The sequence below is a fragment of the Macaca thibetana genome, chromosome 4 (genome assembly GCF_024542745.1).
Source record: "Macaca thibetana thibetana isolate TM-01 chromosome 4, ASM2454274v1, whole genome shotgun sequence".
NCBI lineage: Eukaryota > Metazoa > Chordata > Mammalia > Primates > Cercopithecidae > Macaca > Macaca thibetana.
The window spans coordinates 95967543-95993173 of NC_065581.1; the positions used below are offsets into that span (position 1 = coordinate 95967543).

Here is a 25631-nt window from a genome sequence, read left to right on the forward strand (position 1 = left end):
GTGTCCTAATCTCCTCTTCCTTAAGGACACCCGTCATATTGGATTAGGCTCCACCCTAATGACCTCATTTAACCTTAATCACCTCTTTAAAAATCCTGTCTCCAAATACAGTCACATTCTTAAGTACTGGGGGGTAGGATTTCAAAGTACGAATTTTGGGGAGATACAATTCAGCCCATAACACAAGTATCTGAAAGTAGATTACAGATACATGCCCTTTCAGGGGCAAATTATGTCTTTCACTTATAATGCCCCAGGGGTAAAGGGTTATTATGTTTTCAACTTATTTTTCAAATGGTTCAATGAAACAATTATGCATTATAGTAGGGGAACCTGGGTGAAAGTACAAAAGAAATCATTTTTTTTTTCAATTTTCTGTAAGTCTGAAATTATTTCAAAATAAAAGTTTTTTTTCAAGTATCTAAAAATCTATTTAATGAGTCAGATTTATTGTATTTTTGAGACAGGGTCTTGCTCTGTCACTCAGGCTGGAGTGCAGTGGCACAATCACAGCTCACTGTAGCCTTGACCTCCTGGGCTCAAGCGATCCTCCTACCTCAGTCTCCTGAGTGGGACTACAGGGGCATGTCCAGCTAATTTGTTAAATTTTCTGTAGCGATGGGGTCTCGCTATGTTGCTCAGGTTGGTCTTGAACTCCTGATCTCAAGTGATCCTTCTGCCTCAGCCTCCCAAAGTGCTGGGATTACCGGCATGAGCCCCTGAGCCCAGCTGAATGGGCTAGATTTTTACAGCTCTACTTTCACGAAAATACATCATCATGTATGGTTAAAGAAGTACTTGCAATCAATGTTTTATCGTACATAATAAGAATCTTATGAATAGAGAAGAAAAGAACCAAAAAGACTGAACGTAACTCCTTTAAATCATTATAATACCTAATTATTTCCATGCCACGGATGGTAGAAGAAAATAAGCACAACTAGAGTGTCTTTCCTGTCTAAGTTCCTATCTGTTGCAGAAAGTGCTGTCTATTCAACTCTAAAAGATGCACCAATTTCAGGAGGAAAAAAAATTACCCTATTTAGCAACCCATTTCACTAGTAATTCTGGGATCACACAGTAAACAGGGCATAAATCTCAGCTCAATGGTAATTTCTTCTAGAAAGGTTTCCCAATGCAGATCATCCTCCAACTAAGGACAAGCCTGTGACAATGCTAGCATATGTTTGGGCTTACTGTATACCTGTTCACCCTGTCTTTTATTAATGTAATAGTATCTTGTTCTTTACTAGGCATGTATTTAATGCTCTGCATCTAATGAAATTCAACAAATACATGCCACTGACTCCACACATAGCTTACTTAGTGAATTTTCTTTGCTAAATTAATAAGACATTTGTTATTTCTCTGATGAAGTCATTTTTCATTGTAATCCTTAACACATCTAAAGAAAGAAAAAGATCTCATGAAATAAATTAAGAAACCAAGCTGAACTATATTTTACTATCTTATAAGCCTAAAAATTTTGAACGGCCACCGATGCAAGGAGGGACCACATCAGCATCCCAGAATTTACCTACCAGCATACAAGACAATTCTGACCCTGCCACCGTTCTATTCTCCTGAGGTCTCATTCTTACTGAGTCATCAGGCCTGCTGCATGCCTGGCTATGGCTAACCACTTAAGAACACATCACCTAGCTATCAACAACATATCATTTTACATGTCAAAATTATTTTGAGGATTGTCTGACTCAATGCTGCTCTCCATTACAGTATAAAATTGAGAGTAGGCCTGTATAAACTATTTGCTTAAAGCAGTTAATTATGTATCGATTCCACAAACTTTCACTTAAATGTTTCTAAATGTAATTTGAATAACAAATTGTGATTTATAAATTCAGAACAACTAAGACTTCAAACTAAGCTTGTTCATAGTAAAAAGACAAAAAATCCATTTTCCTGCAGAAGACATTTATTCAAGTTTATATACTTAAGATATACTATTAAGTTTGTATTTTATCATGGATTATAATGTTGTATATGTTAGTTACTATGCTATATCTCCTTATCAACTACAAATTAGAAATAATAAGTAGTAAAGAAAATCCTTGTTTTAGATAAATAGCCAAGCTATCAGAATAACTACAATTCTATGCTTTTATATATCTTATGATTTTAACTACTACATCAAGGCCACAAGACCTGAGTTCAAATCCTGACTCTATGGCTTGTGCCAGTAGGCAATTTATTAATCTTTTAAGATCTTAATTTAATTATGTGTAAAGATGAGAATACCACCAATCCTATTCAGACTAGTATAAAGAAATAATAATGCAAAATGTCTAGGACAGCCAACGGAATATATTCAGTAGGTTTTCCCAAACTTTGGGACTAAAAATCCAGGTCTCCAAAATACTCAAAAGCTTTATTCACTATGCATACGGACTTGTCTAAGTCTTGTAAAATGGCATAAATATACTATACTTACTAATGTAAATTATGTAAAGGCACATAAACTGTAACTGTATTGCATCATCAACTGGTCTCTGTGAGGTTAATATGCTGTAATACAATCCATTATTTTGTCATACTAATTTTTGTTTATTTTAGAATTTTGTAGGGTTCAGAAAAATGGGTTAAAGTGGTCCTGGATAATTTGTAGCCCTTTTAAAACAAAATAACATCTCCCAGAAAACTAAAATGGTTATTTTCTTTTTCTTTTCATGTATGTCCTTAGAGCAAGCAGAGGCATTTGAAATCAAGTACTGCTCCTTCTTCAAAACAGAGTCTAGAATATGAGAATATACTGCCAGTGAATATGTGGAACGTTTAAAGACAGACCAGTCTCCTACATCTTGCCTTCTCATTCTGTTTGCTCTCATCCACCAACATCATTAGGTGCAAGGTGAAAGGTGTGTATCAAAGGAAGAAGGAGGTGACATAACACTTTGCTTAAGTGACAATGGAGGTGTTTACAGATTGATATAAATACCAGTGCTGTAGCTTCTGTTTGTTTTCAAAGAAACCAGCTGATTATTTTGCCAGTTCTCCTTTTTCTGATTTACTTAGTGCCCATGTCGGACTCTGATATAGATCCCAAGAATAAGGAGATAATAACAGAAGTGAGTGAAGTATAGGTAGAAAGCAATGAGTTGGGAAGCATTAAAAGTAAACACTGCCTGGGTAAGATTTTCTCAATTTCACATTTGCCATTTATATCACTAAAATAACAGCATCTTTAATTTTAAGTCAACCATAGATCAATGAAAACTCAATTTTATAGTTTTTTTCTACATATTCAATGTCAGAAAAATTGTGTAGTGTTTATGACATTTTACCAGATGGGCTAATAAAAAAATTTAATAGGAAGTAACAGAGGGTACAACCTAAATTTTATTTAATACATTCATACAATGATTTTACATCCGTATTTAAGTAACTGAGGAAAATCAGAGCTTATGCTATCTAGACTTAGGTACATATGTATAAATTTCTACTCTTGAGATATGAAATCTTCTTAATCCTCATAAATCACACTTAAAAAATTTAGTCATATCTATCAGTCTGAGACAAATTCAAGAAAACTGTAGACTATTTAATAATTCTCTGACACTTAGATCACATTACTATATAACATTTCAAAAACATCTCATGGGATATATTTCAAGCCACCACAGATATAAGATGCCTAGCAAGTTGATATTTTTTTGGTTTTTACCCTATTTTTCTTCTCAAAGGCTCATTTAATAATTACATTTAATAATTATGTGTGCTATATTTCTTATTAATCAGAAATTTTTAAATGGGGCATTTAAATCTTCCTTGCTCAGAGGATTTCAGTTTATAGTACACAGGCCCATAAAATAGTAAATGTGCCAATAAAAAGCAGGTATGGCATAATTTCAGAATGAACAGTCCTACTCAAGAAAAGATAGCTAACAATTTTATACCCACACAAATGGGGAGTCATTTCACCACATACCAATGAAAACACAGGCTAGTATCATCTGGCATTCTGGGACAATAATTCTTTCATTTTACAAATAACAAATCTGGAAATCTGAGACAATGTCTTCACCTAGATTACCAAGCTTATCGCTGGCAGGGCTAGAACTAGAATCAAAGTCTTTTTTCCACCATGCCAGGTCACCTGCTAAAGTCTAGCTAAATATTCTGCCCAAAATTGAGAACAATGCCGTCTTAGTTCATTCGTTGTTGCTATAACAAAATACCTGAGGTTGGGTAGCTCATAAAGAAAAAGAGTTTATTTAGCTCACAGGTATGCAGGCTGGGAATTTCAAGGGGCATGGCACTGTCATCTGCTCGGCTTCTGGTAAGGGCTTTCCTGCTGTGTCTTAACATGGCAGAAGATCAAAGGGGAAGCAGAGGGTGCAAAGAGGTCAAACACAAAGGGCATTCTCACTTTACAACAACCTGCTCTCTTGGGAACCAAACCATTCCCACCAGAACTAATGCAGTCTCCCAAGTCACTGGTATATCATTTTGGAAAAGTAATTTGGTTATCTTTATTCATTTACTTAACACATATTTACTGAATGGCCAATCTTTACCAAGTACTATTCTAGATTCTGGAAACACGACAATGAAAAAGACCGACAAGTCTTCTACCATTATATCCTAATGTGAGAAGAATGAAAATAAGCGCATTGGGAGTTATACCTGATGTAGCATTGGGAGTTATACCTGATGTAAATGATGAGTTGATGGGTGCAGCACACCAACATGGCACAAGTATACATATGTAACAAACCTGCACGTTATGCACATGTACCCTACAACTTAAAGTACAATAATAATAAATAAATTTAAAAAAAAAAAAGAAAATAAGCAAGAATACAAGTATCATGTCAGAGAGTGACAAAGATGTTAAAAAGGAAATAAAACTGAAGGAAACAAACTAGAAGGGGTGCTATATTTTATGAGTGTCCAGGAAGCCATGTCCAAAAAATATGCAAGTTGAACACTGAGCTGAAAAAATGGCAGCCATAATGAGCTAGACAAACATTTCAGATAGGCAAAAGAATAAAAGCCCTGAGCTGGGACCAGGTCAGAACATTCAAGGAATAGAAAGAAAGCCAGTATGTGTGGAGCAGAGGGAACAAATACATGACAGTGTGTACTACAGGGGCCCAGTCACACACTCTTTAACCTAGCAATACCACCTCTAAGACTCTATCCAATAGCAGTAATAGTAAGTATGTGTAAAACCATGCACAGGCTGGTGGTGAAACCCCGTCTCTACTAAAAATACAAAAATTAGCTGGGCATGGTGGCAGGCGCCTGTAATCCCAGATACTCAGGAGGCTGAGGCAGGAGAATCGCTTGAACGGGCCAGGCGGAGGTTGCAGTGAGCTGAAATCACGCCATTGCACTCCAGTCTGGGTGACAGAGTGAGACTCTGTCTCAAAAAAAAAGAAGAAGAAGAAAACAAAACTACACACAGAAGAATCTTAGTGCTAGGTAGTTTGTAAAAGGAAAACAACTGGAAAAACCAAATGTTGATCAACCAGTCTGTTGATCATTTGGAGAATGTTAAATAGATTATGGTATAACATATACTATTACAGTAAGAGAGTTAGATAATATATGCACTGACCTGGAAACATGTCCTAGAGATATTATGTGAAAAAGCAAGCAGACTAATATATATGACATGATTCCATTTCTTAATGAGACTCATTAACTATGGTATTACAAATTTTAACCCCTAAGTCTGGTCCAGGATAAATACCACTTTGCTTCCCCCTGCTGCAAGCAAATGTCCTCTTGCACACTATCCTCCTACCTTTCTCTAATTCGTTCCCTGCCAGCATTTTGGCTTACCTCAACCAACTGTTTCTTTCTTTTCCTGGGGACATGAATAGCATCACGAAAATTTTAAGAGCACAGAGAAGAACATTTCCTTATAATTTCAAAACACATTAGGTTTGAAATAACTTCACAATGACTGAATCAGCTCTAATGATTTCAGAGTAGTCAGATGGCATCATAAACTTGATTTAAAAATTAAGAAAACACATTATGAGTAATTAAAGAAAACTAAATATTCAGTTGGCCACTATAATAGCAAAGATGAAAATTATGAATTATTCTTACCTCTACTTTTGTTCGATAGAGAACAAGTCGTTTAAGGCTGCATAACTTGGCAATGTGGTTGAAAGCTTGAGGTGGTAGCTTATCACAGGAGGAGAGATTTAAGGCTTGTAGATTTGGACACATCTCAGAAATAACTTCTAAGCAAGTTTCATTAAGAAAGTGGCTGCAAGACAATTCAAGGCGTACTAATTCAGATCCACAAACCTTCAGAAACCTGCAAGAACAACATTCCATGTGAATTTTATAAAACTAAAAGATATTTTTGCAAGAACTTTGCAATTTTAGCAACTCTAAGCAGATACATTTAAAAGGATAGATTTCTATTAGGGAAAATGTAAAATTTGTTTTGCTTAAATTCTTATTCACTGCATGCTGAAATATGAATGGTTAGGCTAAAAAAATCAACTTGAGAGGATAAAATGAATTCACATCATATAAAAAGTCAGCTAATGCTAAGTGGAAAATTAAGAAAGTAGAAGATGTATTTTCCCTACTTACCTATAATTCACATCTGAGTTGGTAAAGCCAAAAAAAAAAAAAATCAAAACATAACAAAACTCTAAACTCTTGGGAGATATTTCCCCCTCAACAGTACCTATCCAGTACTGGATAATATATTTTGAACACTGCACATGAAAGTGACAACTTTAATTAAGTAACCTCAAAACAAATCAGACTAGGCTCCCCTCAACTCAGAAAATGTCTACGTGGGTTTAACTAGAGCACTGTAACGGTCCTTGCAGCTGTTACTCTTTAGCAGCTAGACTGCTTGATGTTGAAAATATTCAATTGCAGCTTCACATAAAATACATAGAAATAATCCAAGATGAAGGTCACAAAATGCTTTATCAGAGTAATTATCACAATATTTATCTCAGTTATATTATAGCTGGGGGAAAAATAGTCCTGTCCATGATCATCCCCTGAAAACAATCTAAAAGTAAACATGAATCTAGGAGTATTTGAATCCATGAAACTTTATCAACTAAGCAAACTGAACCCTCTTAACAGTGCACCAATTATGACTGTCCAGGTCTCTTGACATAATCTTCCCACCAGTGTCACATCAGTAATATACTGTTAGTCAATTTATGCCACGTCTTTATTCCTAAATGATTTAATGAGCTTATAAGTACACATACAAAATGAAATTGACTAAATCAGATTAGTTGTGTAAATAAATCAAGTAACACTGGTTAAAAGATGTGGTTTTTTGCATTGTTCTACTAGTTCCTAGCAAAGACCTTGGAAAAGGCATTTACCCAAATCTTAGCATTTCCTCAGCTGTAAATGCAGACTTGAAGTATGTAACAACATTCACCACACTGCCTAGTGGAATTGAAGCTGAAATACTATGCAAATGCAGTTTTTAAAGGTCAAAGCACCCCATAAACATTAAGTATAAGTTAAATCTTGGCCAATTCACATTTAAACAATAAAAAAATTCAGTTGCTGCAAATTTAAATATTGTAAATAACCCAGTAGCCCGCACATCTTATTTACACCTGAACACCCGTTTATTCTAAATTCAAACTTGTATTATTTAATTTGTGACATTTCATACAACTGCACACTCCTTCCTTAAAACTCTGACACTCCTCACGTTAACTGCCTCTTTTGGATCTCCTCCAACTCCTCTCACTGCTGCTTCCTTTGCTAGTTGTATTAGCTAAACTGCAGTTCGCATGAAGCACATTCATTCATTCATTCATTCAACAAATATGTACTGAGCTTCTACTATCATCCAGGTAACAGTCTAGGCACTGGGGAGATAACAGTGGACAAAACAAAATCCCTGCTCTCATGAAGCTTACTAATGTTTTGAAGAGAGAAGGAGAAGATAACCAAATGCATAAAGTAGGTCGCAAATTCGCGAAAAGTGCCCAGGAGAAAATAAAAGCAGGGAAGCGCAACAGAAAGTGTCAAGGATGGACAGAGTAGTCAGAAAAGCTTCAGAGATGTGAAAAGCTTCAGAGTAAAACCCTGAAGGAAGCGAGAGGGTGACAAAGCAGGTATCTGGAGGAGGAGCATTCTAGGCAAAGGGAAGGGCAGTCCAGGGCAGGATAACAAGCAGAGTGAAGAACAGTGAGATGGGGGATACAGGAGGCACAAAATGATGGAGAGATGAGTAGATCAGAGATGAGGGACCGTTCACACAGTGTGTGTCACTATAAAGACTCTGGCTTTATACCAGAAAGCAAACTGTTAGCAGACAATAGGAAACTTCCCAAGTTGATTTCATGAATGATAGAATTTGAAAGCACAATGAGATAAAGTCTATACCTATACTACCTTTCTTTCTTTCTCTTTATCAAGAATCCTGTACTGCATATTTTTACTCTGAGCAGATTATTTGATTAATACCCTCATATTATCTCTACTTAAATTTTCAAAACGTATACTACCTACCTTTTCATATCTACATCCCAAGAGGGCAGAGACAGTAGCAGACTCAATTAGCTGCACACAGCTCTTACTTCTTTCCTTAATGTTCCTCATGCAGGTTTTATTTTAATGCATAATTACATATATGTATTTATTCATCTCAACTGTGCCACTGATCATTTGAAAGGAGAACTCAGCTTGTTTATTTCCTGCAGTCAGTTCATTCTACATTGTGCTCATAAAGTATTTTCTTATACTGAAGATTTTATGAGAGGACCTAAGTTCATATAAACAATCCCAGACTAGTCTCCTGCTATGAGAAAAGGAATCTCTGGAGAGAAAAATAAATTGCTTATCATTATGAGGTGAATTAATTTGTCCAGAATAATACAAGTACATAAGAAGTAATTTACTAAATGGTAACTTGCACCCTAAAATAATTAAGATCACATGAATGAACGATTTGAGTCTACTTATCACAAAATAAAAGGTAATAGTCCTCAGAAATTGCCTGAAGTATAAAAAGAGAAGAATTAGATATAAAATATCTATGACTTCTGAATTCCTAATCTCATGGTTTTTAGCTGACCCTCACTAAGTTTTCTAAAACAGTAAATTCAAGATAATCTTAATCCCAAATAACTTGGAACATTATTTAACATAGCTGATCCAAAATAAAGCCATTAAAAACAAAACTTCTACTTAACTGTATAGGGGTAGTATCCAACAATGACAGAAAGAAGGGAAGACCGGGCGCGGTGGCTCACGCCTGTAATCCCAGCACTTTGGGAGGCCGAGACGGGCGGATCATGAGGTCAGGAGATCGAGACCATCCTGGCTAACACGGTGAAACCCCGTCTCTACTAAAAATACAAAAAAAAAAATTAGCCGGGCACGGTGGCGGGCACCTGTAATCCCAGCTACACAGGAGGCTGAGGCAGGAGAATGGCGTGAACCCAGGAAGCGGAGCTTGCAGTGAGTGGAGATCGCGCCACTGCATTCCAGCCTGGGAGACAGGGCCAGACTCCGTCTCAAAAAAAAAAAAAAAAAAAGAAAGAAGGGAAAAGAACATCTTAAAATGGTCCCTACTTTCTAGAGTTGACAATCTAAGACACAACTGTATAAAATATAGGCAGGCAACTGAATAAATATATTAGTGGAAAATAAGCTCCTCATACCATAAAACTTTAGCTCTATGTCAAAATACCTAATAAAGTTCTCGAATCTAGAAAGCATCCAAGAATGTTTCCTAAAGGAGTAAATATAAACTACTGAGAACAAGTAAGAGGGGTTTAGAGTAAAAACCCACACATAACTGAGGGGGAGACAAGGCTGTTCAGCAACTATTTGAAGAAAAATGGTAGGGAACAAATGAACCTAAGGCTTTTTGAACAGAATGATACAATTAAGTTCTAAAGCACAAACAGGCAGGCAGGCAAAGGAACATCTAAGACTTCAGGGAACCATATTAGAAAAGCGGAATTATAATAGATGTGATTTTAATGAGTAATGATATGCATGAACAGTACTCAAAGTAGCAAATCACAAATCTGTAGCTAGATTAAGATTTTAATAACTGATTAAAAGTTTTAAGTTCTCTTTATTCCAATGTAACCTATTTCTCTGCTATGATGAATAATAAAAATTCCTAAAAAGTTATTGAAAATCCAGTTAAACAGTTCTGACTTGTGAGATAAGGTTTTTAAGCAACAAAAATAAACTGCATCAAACTTTTTCCCAAAGATTTGTTCAAAAAACAGCTCATCAACATTAGTCTCTAGTTTTTAAATGTGCTTTTCTTCTTTAAAATATTACAAATAAGTCTTCTTCATAGTAATGGGCATAAATAGACCATACTTATTCATAGATTACTCATTAATAATCAAGCCATGCATATTTATTGTTTATTCTGGGAATGCTGCCTACAAGCCATAGTAACTATCAATTCAGCAGTCAAGTCATGGGGGCCAACAGTAATCAGTAGGGAAAACTCCAACACGCCCCGCCCAAGAAAAGGTTCTCTCTCCCTCTTGCTTCAACTTTTTCTTTTCTTAATGGGAATAGTGACTACACTTAAAGGAATGCCATCAAGATTTATGATTTTACTGGCTGAAATACTACAGTAAAATATAAGAACTTAAATCTATATATGGCTTGTTCTGATTATTCAAACTGCTCTACGGCAACTACCCTGGGTGAATTGAAAATGGACGATAAATTGTGGGTTAGAAGTAGATAGAAACTCTAACTTTGCAAAAGATCTTTATCCATTACTAGTATAAAAATTTTTTAAATGGCATGGCTAAGTTTTCTTCTTATAAGTGATGTTTCTTCTCATGTGCTAGAAGAAGCTACATAAAGAAACTTAAAAATTGATTAATATTAGCTTTATATTTTACTCATTATCACAGTCATATGCAGCACTTTGCCAGTGAAGCTGGACTTCAGCCATTCATGACCAATGTTTTCTTTAACGTCTACACTTAGTTACTACCCAGTTATTCTGTTTACAAAAATAAATAAGGGATATGCTAATATGTTTATCTTAATATCTTTATCTTCTCTGTAGCCTGAAGGCAGGAACTATATTATATATCTCATATGTCTCTGCATATGATCAACACCCACTGAAACTCCTTGCACACAAAGGGTGAAAACAAACATTTAATAAATTCTTAATAATGGAAAACATTGGGAAAGAGCTATGAGGGTGATTAAAATGCCCCAAAGGTCTAGATAATGTAAAATAATGCTTACTGACACCACTTGTTCTATCTGTTCTCATATTCAGTTAGTCTTGGTTTATGATAATGTATGCTCTAAATATTCACAGTCTTCATTAGCTTCAGTTCTTTCTTAGTCCTATTAGCAGAGAAAAGAATTTGAAATGTGTGTGTTTGGTGCAAGGGGAAGTAGAAAGGACTAAACTCTGTTTCACTGGACAGCTGCCAAATATCTAGCAATGAACCCCTTCCCCTGGCTCAATTTCTGGCAGAAAAGAAACTCAGCGCATCCACGGTTTCAACACTTGCTACTGGCCATTACTGCTTGGTTTATTTTTCACTCTGATGCATAAACTATCAAGGTCAGTATTTGGAACACATTGTTACTATTTCAAACATCATTACTTCATTTAAATCTAACAATATCAAATCTTTATTTCTGGAACTGCATCTTTATTTTTACAATCTGAGTTAAGAGGAAACAAGGCTCTACATACGAATTTCTAATTCATAAACCAGTGTTCTAGAATGTATTCACTGGGGATATGTGTAGGGATTGCTATAGTTCATTTTTCATTTTTAAAAATAGAATACAAGAGTATTCATTAATTAAAAATAACAGAAAATTTCTCTAAAGTTTCTACTCCTTCATTATTTAACTTCATGAAAATGCTGGGATTATATGTAACATACCGTGAGAAAAACCATAATCAAGGTTAGGAGAAAAACTCCTGTTTGTATCCTAAGAAAAATGACTGTGGCATTACTAAATGAACATGCACTTGTGCAAGCTTTCAAATGCTTAACAGGTGACATTTAATAGTAAGGAAACGAAATGCTTAAATAGAAAGGAGCAGAAACACCTGGGCAGGTCTGCAAGTGTGGTCGCCTATTTAGCATGCAATTGCATTTTCAACATAATTAGTTTAAATGAGCTTCTAAATCTGGGTGATGTATTGCACATGTAATTAAGATTTAATTAAAAATGTTCTATAATAAATTGTTTTCCATTTCTGACAAATCACATTAGAGAGGTAGATTTTGATTTGGAAATAGTTTTTAAAATGTGTTAATCATCTGTGCTGAAAATATGAGAAAGAAGAAACAGGAGCCCTGAAGTAAAGGGTATAGTTTCCCTTCATATTCATATAAAATTTAGCTGAAGAGGATAGTAAAACACTCATTTTTTATAAGCAGCAGCATTCTAAACATGACACTCAAAATTTATTTCCTTTTTATTTTTGTAAGGTACATGTTACATACTTTCAAACTTTTATTATGAAAACCACTACATAAGTATAGCCTGCTGCTGGGGAAAAAAACAAAAAACAAAAAAAACTTCATCCAGCCTTTGTACTAACCTGCTAAATCCTGCAACAGAGATGAAGCCTCTATTGCCAGTCCAAGATAAATTAAGCCACTGGACAAGAGTGCATCGAGACTGTAGAAATTCCAAAGAGGTGTCATCTAGTTTTGCCCAGTAAGGTTGCAGATTGAGATGGATGTATTGTAGAGGATCACAGCAATGCTGGCTCAGTAGTTTGCAAGTCTGTGCTAATCTACACAGGTCTGGTAGTGTAAGATGATTCAGAATCAGTTGAATAAGCTAAATAAGACAGAGAAACCAAGATCATCAAGAATGAAAAGCAGTATCATTTTATGAAACATATAACATGATCTAATAAGGAATAAAATGTCATACATTTTATAACAATATTTTCATATAGTAAATAAAAACATTCAACGGAATTATCCAAAGAGAAGAAATCATGCATGCATTTGACTATAGTACATTTCGAGACTGTTCAAAGTATACTCAGCACATATTGCCTACTCATTTTCTTAGGTGCAAAGATACATTTTGGTAATCTATTGAATAATACAATTTGTCATACTCAACATCACTGAACAGCTACTACGTGCCAGACACTGGGGACAGAAAAGAAAGAGTGCCCATTCTCAGAGTGCTTACAGTCCAGTGGGGATTGGTAAGGACAATGATACATTTTAATAGCTTTGACAAAAAGAAACACAGAATGCTACTAAAGCCAAGCAGGCCTAGCTCCAAAGTGAAAGTGTACCTGTGCCAGGAACACTCAGCTTTTTTTTTTTTTATGTATATATACTGTTAAGTTCTGGGGTACATGTACAGAATGTGCAGGTTTGTAACATAGGTATACACGTGCCATGGTGGTTTGCTGCACCCATCAACCCGTCACCTACAGTAGGTATTTCTCCTAATGTTATCCCTCCCCTAGCCCCCTACCCCCCAACAGGCCCCAGTGTGTGATGTTCCCCTCCCTGTGTCCAGGTGTTCTCATTGTTCAACTCCCACTTATGAGTGAGAACATGCAGTGCTTGGTTTTCTGTTCCTGTGTTAGTTTGCTGAGAATGATGGTTTCCAGCTTCATCCATGTCACTGCAAAGGACATGAACTCATCCTTCTTTATGGCTGCATAGTATTCCATGGTGTATATGTGCCACATTTTCTTTATCCAGTCTATCAATGATGGACATTTGGGTTGGTTCCAAGTCTTTGCTATTGTGAACAGTGCTGCAATAAATATACATGTGTATGTGTCCTTATAGTAGAATGATTCATAATCCTTGGGGTATATACCCAGTAATGGGATTGCTGGGTCAAATGGTATTTCTAGTTCTAGATCCTTGAGAAATTGCCACACTGTCTTCCACAATGGTTGACTAATTTACATTCCCACCAACAGTGTAAAAGTGGTCCTATTTCTCCACATCCTCTCCAGCATCTGTTGTTTCCTGACCTTTTAATGATCACCATTCTAACAAGCATGAGATGGTATCTCATTGTGATTTTGATTTGCATTTCTCTAATGACCAGTGATGATTAACATTTTTTCTTATGTTTGTTGGCTGCATAAATGTCTTCTTTTGAGCAGTGTCTGTTCATATCCCTTGCCCACTTTTCGATGGGGTTGTTTTTCTCTTGAAATTTGTTTAACTTCTTGTAGATTCTAGATATTAGCCCTTTGTCAGATGGATAGATTGCAAAAATTTTCTCCCATTCTGTAGGTTGCCTGATCACTCTGATGATAGTTTCTTATGCTGGAACATTCAGCTTTAACGAGTCAGGGGCAAACCAGGTGAAAAGAGAGTCTAATGGTAAAGACTGTGTTATGAAAGCCTCACAGAGGAGCTTGGGTTTATCCTGAAAGCAATGAGTTGTCCTGAAGGGTTTTAAACTAGAGTGACATGTTCACATTTGTGTTTCAGAAAGAACATTGCGGGGGTGCTACTGGAAGCAAGGAGGCAGGAAGAGAAACCAGCCATGGGGCTAATACAGAATTCTAGGAAACAGGAAATAAGGGGTCTGCTTAAGGTAGCTGGCAGTGATGATGGAGTAGCAAACAGATACAAGAATTATTAAGAAGGCAGAATTCAAAACATTGCTTTCTCTAATTAAAATTATCTTATCGAATTACTGCAAGATTTATTTTTTCTTAACAGTTGGGGGCTTCTAGTTTCAAAGAAGTACTGCTTAAATAGCCTATTCTGAACTAAAAACTATAAAGAAAAAGACACTAAATATTGGCTAAATGTTAAAAAACTTATTTAGATGAGAGAGGGGTTTTTTTAATTTAATGTATTTATCTAGCTAAATTTTTTGTTTTGCAATTAACCTAAATGCTCTTCTTCAATTTATTTTGTTATCTAGGCTCAGTATTAATTTCAGGTCAGAATTTCACTGTTTTAAGTCAAAATATCACAAAACACAGAGTAACAACAATAGGATCTTTAAAATAAGTTTAAAGAGGATGTAGCCAGAATCTCCTTACTCCTGATGTTTCTTAGTAATTTTCTACCCAGTGCTCCCTGGCTATTAATTCCCACTTGCCCATGCTGTTGAACCCAATCTCCCTCTCACACTGCAAAATCCCACTGTAGTGGTCCCTATACCTAGCACGATTGAGTAATTTTTCTTTAACAAATCTCATCATCCAGACACAGCTGTTGATGTGTAAAATATTACACGAACAAAAATCAACAATTTCAAGTGAAAAGTAAACCCAAACATTGAAGAAAGGTCTAAAATGAGAAGTTTCTGCCTCTCTACACTCAGTTCTAACCATCCCTCTCCCCAAAGATAAGCATTGTTAAGTTTTTCTGATCTCTTCCAAATAAATGTATATGAAATTGTGTTCTTGAATTTGCACTAAAACAATGATACTATATACACCATTCTGCAACTTGCTTTTCTCATTTAATGATATATCTTGTAGATCTTTCCATATCTGCACATACAGACCCACCTCCTTCCATTTCATAGAAGTGACATAATTCAACTAGTTTCTCATTGATGCATTTCCTGCTTTTTTTCCTATTGCATATAATACTGCAATATCATTGTGTGTATGTATTACGCATGTATGTTCATCTTGGCAAACTTTGAAAATATATCCTTATAGTAAATTACATGCATTTAAAAGTTTTGATGGAAGTGGAAAATTGCCATTCAGAATGTTCACATCAATTTATATATCCACAAAAACTGTATGAAAGTACCCTTTTGTGGCCGGGGGCAGTGGCTCATGCCTGTAATCCCAGCACTTTGGGAGGCCGAGATGGGCAGATCATGAGGTCAGGAGATCAAAACCATCCTGGCTAACACGGTGAAACCCCATCTCTACTAAAAATACAAAAAAAAATTAACCAGGCATGGTGGCAGGTGCCTTTGGTCCCAGCTACACAGGAGGCTGAGGCAGGAGAATGGCGTGAACCCAGGAGTTGGAGCTTGCAGTGAGCCAAGATTGCGCCACTGCACTTCAGCCTGGGTGACAGAGCAAGACTCTGTCTCCAAAAAAAAAAAAAAAAAAAAAAGTACCCTTTTGCTTCTATCCTAGACAACACTGGTATCAAAACTTTTTTATTCCAAAAGGCAAAAAAGGAAGAAAAGATATAAAACTGTTTTTATTTCTGTTTCTTTTTTTTTTAACGACATAAATATAACAGCTTCCCAGAGGAGTTGTCAATACATTTCCCTCTATCCTCTTGGCCTGTTCCTGGACTCTATTCTGTTCCATTTATCTATATGTTATTTCTCCCATATCAATAGTCCTCCAAGTAAAATAACTAGGTTTTTTAAAGTTTATGTGTTGGAATGTCGTGGATTGTTTGGCTGCAAATGAGAATCAGGACTAATACCCCTCTATCACTCTTTTCCAGAATTTTCCTGAGTATTTTCATATTTTTAGGCCAACTTTTCAATTTAAAAAAATTCTGCTAGCATTTTAATTGGGACTTCATTGAATACACTAAGGAAAACTGATATTTTTACTTTATTATATTTTTCTACTCTAGGGCATGTTCTAATTTTTTAGCAAAAGTAAATTATCTGTAAAGTCTAAAGTATCTGTGACTCCCCTTGACTAATTTGGCTGTATACTGGACCACGCTGAAGACCACTGGCTGAAAGGATAAAATGCAAATCTCTTGGTGAAACCCAGACAGCCCTCTATGATGCAGCAGAATAGACTCCGCACAGCCAAAGACAGGGAGTCCCAATCACTGTCATCTATGTGCATGGAGCTGTGCACTGAGGCAGCCCTGAGCCTCCATCCAATTCCATCTCCTACAGTTTTCCCTATCAAATCCTATGTTTTGGCCACACTGAAATGCTAGAGTTCCCAAACAAGTCACACAGTTTCACTTCTCATCTTTGTATCTTCTCTTCCCTTTGCCTAAAGTGTCCTCTGGCCTTCATTCAAATTCTATGGGTCAAGCATTTTATCAGGTCTGGAAAAAATTCAATAAACTGTTTAAGATGTATTTGCTGAAATTAAACTTCTATTTTACAGTTTTTGCAAGTGGGTAAGAATCAAAGCAGCGATTCACTCTACTCCAGATGAACTGCTCCCACTGCTGCCACAACAGACCCTCCTCAGAGCCCTGAGGAGCAACACTGTCAGTATCTCATGCTCCTCTCCCCCCACAAACCCAGCTTTTCCTTCATCTTTCCTCCCTCCTCCCAGTAAAGGCCAGTCTTGTCCAATCTGTGAAGCTTCCTTTCCATCACATGCGGTCTGGGTGGGACCCTGGTCCCATGGCTTAAAGACCAAATTACCTTGGACACTTAAATTCATCTTTATGTGGCAACTTTAGCTACTTCACAGGACGTGCCATGGCATTTTAACTGTAATATGTTGGAGAGGCATTATAGCTACTATTACTCTAACACATTCAAGAGGCTATCTTATTGTTTCATGAAAGTTAAGCTATTTGTGTTATTTCCATGAAATCTGAAATACCCATCAATTTGGAAGAGGGATATCTCAGTTGGTTAAAATTTGAGTCTATAAAGTTTTCTTAAAAAGAAAACTGATTATACATTTTTAGCCACACAGTAGTTTTCAGTGGGAGACAGAAATGCTTGGCCCTACTCTCACCCCTAGGAATATTTCGAAACTGGTGGGGAGAGGTTTTGGTATCACATGGTCCTGGAATGCTACTAGCATTTGACATCGGGAGCCTGGGATGCTAAATATACCTCAGAGACACCCCAGTAGGGACACACTGAAAACAAGACTTCAGACTAGACACATAAAAAAGTATTAATAATTCCAGGCCGGGCACGGTGGCTCACGCCTGTAATCCCAGCACCCTGGGAGGCCGAGGCAGGCGGATCACGAGGTCAGGAGATCGAGACCATCCTGGCTAACATGGTGAAACCCCGTCTCTGCTAAAAATACAAAAATTAGCTGGGCATGGTTGCGGGTGCCTGTAGTCCCAGCTACTTGGGAGACTGAGGCAGGAGAATGGCGTGAACCCAGGAGGCGGAGGTTGCAGTGAGCTGAGATTATGCCACTGCACTCCAGCCTGTGCGACAGAGTGAGACTCCATCTCAAAACAAAACAAAAAAAAAAGTATTAATAATTCCAAGGTAAAAGCACTACCTGCCTAGACCAAAAATTACAGTTAGGAGAATACAGAATAGAGTTAGTATAGAAAAAAAAAAAAAATGACACTTAGAGAAACTATGGATTAAATTATGGATTAAATAGAATAAGCATTCATCTCACAATCTTAATATTCTTATTTTTAATAGCAAATCATCTTTAACATAACTAATACAAAGTTATGCATGTATTGCCCATACTTAAACTGTGTAATATGAATTAAAGTGGATTGTTACTTATTACTGATTTTTGTATTTGGTTATTATTAGCAATATGAAAATACATACTTAATAGTTTATCCAGAAACACTAAAGCCAAACCAAAACAAAAGCAGTGAAATTAGTTAAAACATGATTTTGTGTAGTTTTTCCAAAATCAAAATATACAACACATCAAATTACATATACCTTACCAATGCTCAATTACCAATGCTCAGTAAACATTAATATCTAAAGACTAAAAATCTATAGTGTTTTATCCAATACTGCTGCTAAATATTTTTGGCTTACCTCATAAGGTAGTTTATCAAAATATCCATTATTTGGCCCTTCCCTGAGGACAGCACTGCTAAACTTTTTGTTAAGATTGTCCATTCCACAACCATCCTTTTCTTCATAGGCATCATCATCTATATCATTCATGTCAATAAGTGAAGTCTTGAGAGAAAGCACTGGCTTGTCCTTCACACCATGTAGCACAACTGCATCTAATTCAGTGTAATAATCCAGAAGAGAACTATTTACTTCCAGTCGTATAAGATTTGTGGGAAAATTTATCTGCTTAATACAAGGTTTAAACTGGCGAGCTTGGGAAGCATTCAACTTCGTAGGTCTCTCTGACCAAAGAATCTCCCATCTGCCAAAAAAAGAAACTTCCCTATAATACAGTTTAGAATGAGATCTACTGGTCCCTTAAGGTTATAGCCCCATGCCCAATATGTCACAGTGTGAAACAAAGTCATCAAAATAAACAGAATCCAATATAAGTATTGTTCCCGAGATATAAAGACTTTAAAACACCAAATGCCACAGACCTTATTACATAATTTATTTTTATAAGTCCCCAAACAGTCCTTTTTTTATAGATTTCACATTGGTCAGTTTAAAAACCGGAACATGTAGTTAGAGGTAGCTGAACAACATTCCATTTTACAAGATAAGTAAACTCAAAGTAAGAATAAAACACACGAAGATGAAGCTCTCCTGTGTACATAGCTTAAACCAACCGCAAAAACTAAACTGATCATTTTGCTTCACAAAGGTCTCCTACTTCAGCCTTTCCATTTCTGTCACTAGCCTCATATAAACGCAAAATTTTCATATTATCTTTTTCTCTTTAATTTATCAAATCATGAAGTTTCATCAAATGTTTCAAGAAAGTGTTTCTTATATACGCCCTTCTCCTGAATTTCCATTTTTGCCATCTTTAAGTTATCCTTATATCCTTAGTATCTAGCAAATATCTAAACACATAAAAGGGGAATAACATTCTCCTATTTCTCGAAATGAACTCCTGCTTCCCAGCTAGATTAATCATTATTTTCCATGCAATAAACTTATTTCCACCTTTATGTCTTTGCTCGTGTTATCTTCCTCCCCATGAAATGCCCAACCTACTATTATCTGCCTATCTATTCTTCAAGGCCTAACTTATATTCCATCTCCATATAAGTCTTCTTATAGAACTATTTTCCAAAATTAAAGATTCTTCATAATCATAGTATCATCAGGTACTTAATATACTTATATGTCAGTTAACTATTTCTCTAATATTGTTTCTAATAGAGAAGAGAAAATTAGAAACATTTAAAAAATACTTCAATTATCATCCTTCCTCTATTCTTAATTATTTACTGTGGCTAGTAAAATTTTTTAATAAAGATTTTACATCAAAGAATAAGAATATTTTTAAGTCTCTCAATATACACTACAAACTGCTTTCAAAAAAGCTTATGCCAATAGTACATAAGAATGATCACTGAAAGCATTAAAAATAATCTCTAGTTTGATTGTGAGCCATATCTCCTTATGATGTAATTTGTAATTCACTGATTACTAATAACACTTAATTTTTTTATATACTCATTAATTACATGAGATTTTTTTCCACCAATAAATTGTTCGCTTATTTTCCTGGCCCAATGACCTACTGAGATCTAAGTAAAAACTGATAATGGCAAAGCATAGAGGAAACTGAGAAAAAAAAAAAAAAAAATTTGAAATTCAAGGAAGAAATCAGAGCCAAAACTATAGAAGCCATCAACATATAGGTACTCCAACTGTTTTAGGCCCAAGAAGGGACCAAGAAAAGCATATAGCCACAATCTTGGAAGAATAGAGAGGGAAGTATGGCAATTTCCACCTCCAGGAATAAAAGCAAGCTCCAGAGGAATTCTAATAAACATATCACGAAGGGAATCAGGAACCACAGAACAGGGAACTTTAACAGTAGGGACTTCTATTGAAGTTTCTAGAACGTTTAAAATCCCATACTTGTTATTTTTGCTGATTCTCTCCTGAAATGTAGGAATAAAATCCATCAAACATAAATAGCCTGTGAGTACTTGTATTCAGAGGCAACAATAAAGTAGCAATGGAGAAATTAGTTACAATCTATAACCAATCTTGCAAGGCAGGGAAAGAGTTCCAAAGAATAGAGCAGGCTGTGGCAGGTTTAATGAGGAAAGAGAAGCAGGTGGGTATCTTCTTCCAGTGACAAGGCAGAAAAATAAACCTGGCGTGCCAACCTGAACCTAAGAAGTGTCCCTAGAGATTAGCTTGTAAAATCAAAGGTTCCTAACAAAGGAATTGATTTGAACAACTCTAATGTAAATATATGCAGTAAAACAGAGCTAGTCATATAGGTGCTGGGGAACAGGAGCTGAAATATCTAAAACAATACTGGTGAGAAAATTCAAATTTTGGTCTTACTCTTTCGTCACTACTGCAAATTGACACCAGACAATGCTGGAGGAACATCTCCAAGAAACAAGGACCCCTCAAGACCCTATGAAATAACCACCTATACTGGTTTACAGCACATGTGAACCAAACCAACCTTTTTGTTTAGTTTCAATGGGGAGTTTTGTGAGGCCTAAGAAAAACACTGAAAATATAATATAGAAATAACGTCTGCCAAGTGCTTAGCAATAAATAAATATGCACACAATACAGGTCTTCATGTATAATTTGAAATGCATTATAATGTAAATCAAATTAAAAAATTATAAATATAAGTATAAAGATATTGATTAGAACATAAATATTCCATTTTAATAATGCATTAATCTACAAAACTCCTCTCTAGCTACCTTGCAGAACATGCAAAATAGACAGGGTTGAGATGATGCTTTAAACTGACTTCCTTAACATTTCTAGCATGTTTAAACTTATTAGGATTAATGTTATTTTAGCATCATTCTTGCTTCTGACTTCTATATAGCATGAAGATTATTTAGTTACACATATATCAGAAGCTGCAAAAATTATACTTAAAGTAGAATATCAGGATCATACCTGTCTTTAGAAAGATTTAAAAATATGTCTAAATATTAAAAATTTGCAAGTAAATCATTAGTTTTTATATTTTACTTTTATTTTTCTTGATAATCGAAAAAGCAACAAGAAAAAAAAGACAAAAATTATTTCTAGGTCTGTGGACACTTGAATTAATATTAACTATGAGACCAATACAAATAGATTTTCTGCTATCTGCATTAAAGTTTTTGTTTAAAATTCCCCAACAGAGCTAAAATGTATCATTTCAAAGTTAAAAAGAGAAAGGTATCTATCTTACCCAACAAGAGAATATTCAAATTTCTTTTTATTCTGGAAAACTAAAGCCAGAATAATAAAAACTAGTCAGTGACAACAAGAAAACAAACATAAACATATGCACATGTACACAGGGGTACACACACATACACACGCACAAACACACACACATTCTGGAGAAAGCCCAACTCCTGTAATTCTCTAGCCCCAGGGCAGAGTTGATATGATTAAACTCCTTTAGGTCATGGCCTCTGTAATATGTACATTTACATGTTTAGTATTATGCTCATACACTGTATTTATCTACTGGACAAATCTGACAAACTCTAATGTACTCTTTAAGTATTTTAAATCTCGAGTATCACATGTGCAAATTTCAGCCTGGAATGTCTTTGAGACTAGGCTTACAGTCTGCATCTGGAGCATTCAATTCTGGGATGGTAACCAGCACAGCCCATTTAATGTTCTTTCTGTTGATTGTACTGGATGACTACTATGTGTCCAGTGCTCAGAAACAATAAACCATTCTCTCTATGACTGTTGACTTGCTGTTATACCACTGAGAAACATTCTCCAGGGCAACCAGGAAGCAGTGGGTAGATGAGAGGAAGAGAGATGTTTCATTAATGGAAATCAAAGAAAGCAAGTTTTCTAACCTGTATTGAGGCTTGATGCCAGGCACATGAGTACATAAAGCTTCCCTGCAACCAAAATTTATCCTAGCCAGTTAGTATATCTAGTAGCCAGCAAAGAAAGTTATCTTGCCAACCCTGTTCCATTTCACTAGCTGAAAGTAAAGGAATAGTATAGGAAAACAGAAATAAAAGTAAAAAGTATTCTGACAGGTGTATCTATTCACTCCCTGCCTCCCAGACCATTTCTAATTGGAAACTAATAAACTAGCATGTACTTAAAAAAAAAAAAAAATTAACTCGCGAAGAGCTCAGTCAATTCTGAGTTAAATGACAAAATCATGTTTCTTGGCCCACAGAGTCGAAAGGACCAGGTCATGACAAATTTGTGAAATCGTTACTTAACTCAATTTGGTAGCAAATTCTATGAAAGCCTCTTTTTTTCTCCCTGCTTTCTTAATTTCAATATTATATAGTTGGAGTGCTTTGTACACTGAAAAAAAATTCCACATCATTAAATTTCATTCCCAAATAACTTTATTCCAATTGGTTTCTTTAATCTGACCTCTATTTGTCATCTTCCTCTTCCCCTTTTCCTTGTCTCTCTCTTCCAAATGGTAACCCTGAGCTAGCCTACTTTCTGAGTCTTACATAGGCATCCATTAAGATATTATTCACAGGACTAGGGTGCTCTAAAACCTGCAACCTCCACCTTCTGGTTTCAAGCGATTCTCCTGCCTCAGTCTCCCGAGTAGCTGGAATTACAGGCGCCCACCACCATGCCTGGCTAATTTTTGTATTTTTAGTAGAGATGGGGTTTCACTATTTTGGCCAGGCTGGTCTCGAACTCCTGACCTTGTGACCCACCCACCTAGGCCTCCCAAAGTGCTGGGATTACAGGCGTGAGCCACTATGCCTGGCCTTTTCCTTTTCCTCTTAATAAGGTATTAAGCAAGAAATGAAAAGACTTTAAGATCTGGTAGAACTGCCTGTAACTTTTCCACTTCATTTACTGAACAAAGAAATGCAATCACATGAAATAGGAAAAGACTGGTTTTAAATTTTAAATGTTCTGGGACTAAAAGTAGTTAATTTCCTGCAAATTCCTGAGCTACTCCAACACACTCTTGTTTGTTAACTTCTAAGGGGGGGATATAAAATTAAAATAATAGGCAGTGCAGCCCAGTGGTTCCCAAACAGTAGTACAAGATGGAGTTTTCCATCACTAAATGTGAGAATGCACATTTAGTATGCACCTATCACACATATATGTTCTTATAAAATTGAAAAAAATCTTTATTCAAGATTCTAATCATGCTAATTTCTTGGTATAAACTGAGTTGCTTAAGTAATCATTTCACAAATTTGTCATGATCTGGTCCTTTCGACTTTGTTGGCGAAGAAACATGATTTTGTCATTTAACTTGGAATTGACCAAGCTCATCGCTGGTTAATTTTTTTTTAAAACAGATGCATAAACTTTTATGAAATGATGGTGATGATAGATAAAATTGGTATTTTGTCTTTTCACTGTACATTAATTTAGCACAGTAAATAATCCAACAAGTCTATGAGTTCCCTAATGTTTATGATCATTATTATGTTACTAGTTTATTGTGACTGACTCCTCCCACTTGAACTCCATTCACCTGCACACCCCCCATCTCATCAGTTCTATATGCCACCCTGCAGATAGGCTTGCTTTGCTCCTAAGGGTTTACACCTACAACCTTCTTCACAAAACTACCTTGGGCTTCATCTAGGGAGTGACATGTGCCTGGAAGACTGACAGTCCCCATTCCCACCCTTCCAGCCCATGGTCGAAGTCTGGTTGGTGCAGGAGTACGAAAGCCCAGCTCTCTAGCAACTTTGCCTCCCAGCAGACTGGGACTTCACATGATATTGCATCCTTGCTTGACTTTTTCCCATCGTGCTTCCTCTACTCCCTTACTAGCTTCTCCCACAGTTTTTGCATAATAAATTGCACAGGAATAGTCGCCTCAAGATATTCTTCTGGGAAGCTGGATCCAAAATTCTATAAAATCCAAAAGTCTAGAAACCACTAGTTTAAATCTTAAGAATGTCACTCCCATGTCTGCATTTGCCAATAGCTTATTCTCTGCATTCTTGGACTTTTCTCACTTCTTCAAACCATGATCTTAGCTCACGATCTCACCTTCAAATGCGCTGTCGTTTCTCCTCCTTCCCTATCCACCCTGGGGCCTCACTCAACCCTCAGGTTGCAGGTAAGTCACTTCCCCAGGGAAGCCTTCTCTGAGCCCATAGATTAGGTTCTCCCCTCTGCCAATACATGTTCTACATGGTCCTCTTCTAGGCTGACCTGTAAGCTCAAAAAAGAGCCATCTCTGACTCTCTACTTGGTTCCTAGCAGTAAACTAGCAGAGAGGGTGTTCAATAAATGTTTCTTATTGTATAAAAAAATTCACCCAAATGTTAACAGTTACTGAATTTGGGCAGAAGAATTACAGATTTTTTTCATATATATTTTCCTTTTTTTTGTATTTTCTAGCTTCTTTTTAAACAATGAAACAGCTATTGATTTCATAATCAGTAAAATTTAAAAAGGCTTTTCATATACTTTAATAATATATTGGTCACCTTTTTTTCTCTTAAAATGTAATGATATTTTCAGTAGACTAAAGCTGAAAATCAGTAAAGAAAATCAGAGATACACGTATAAATAAAGTTTTAACTTTAATCACAATCACACACCAATAACTCTCAGTAACCCAAGAGCATGATTTATACTTAAAATTAGTTATACAGCTGTTAAGTTTTACACTGGAGAAAACACATTACATGTTCCATTGATCTCATCCCTAAATCTTTTCAGATTCTTGGAAAAAATTGGGTAAGTTTGTAAGAAGAATGACAGAGTCCTAATAAAACAATTCTCATGTAAGAAAAGATCCTGCCATGCACGGTGGCTCATGTCTGTAATCCCAGCATTTTGGGAGGCCTAGGCGGGCGGATCACCTGAGGTCAAGAGTTTGAGATCAGCCTGCCCAACATGGTGAAACCCCATCTCTACTAAAACTATAAAAATTAGCCAGGCATGGTGGCATGTACCTGTAATCCCAGCTACTC

General features: G+C 36.0%; 1 protein-coding gene across 4 annotated transcripts in view; it reads right to left on the minus strand.

The window, feature by feature from the left end:
• The window catches only part of FBXL4 (F-box and leucine rich repeat protein 4), an 82927-nt gene that overhangs the window by 27252 nt on the left and 30044 nt on the right, over window positions 1–25631 (minus strand). For all 4 annotated transcript variants that reach the window (XM_050786587.1, XM_050786589.1, XM_050786588.1 and 1 more), the window contains 3 exons: window positions 18628–18973; window positions 12551–12795; window positions 6082–6295 (listed from right to left, as the gene is read on the minus strand). In XM_050786587.1, the coding sequence (XP_050642544.1) occupies window positions 6082–6295; window positions 12551–12795; window positions 18628–18973 (805 nt within the window). The remainder of the gene's footprint in view (window positions 1–6081; window positions 6296–12550; window positions 12796–18627; window positions 18974–25631) is intronic.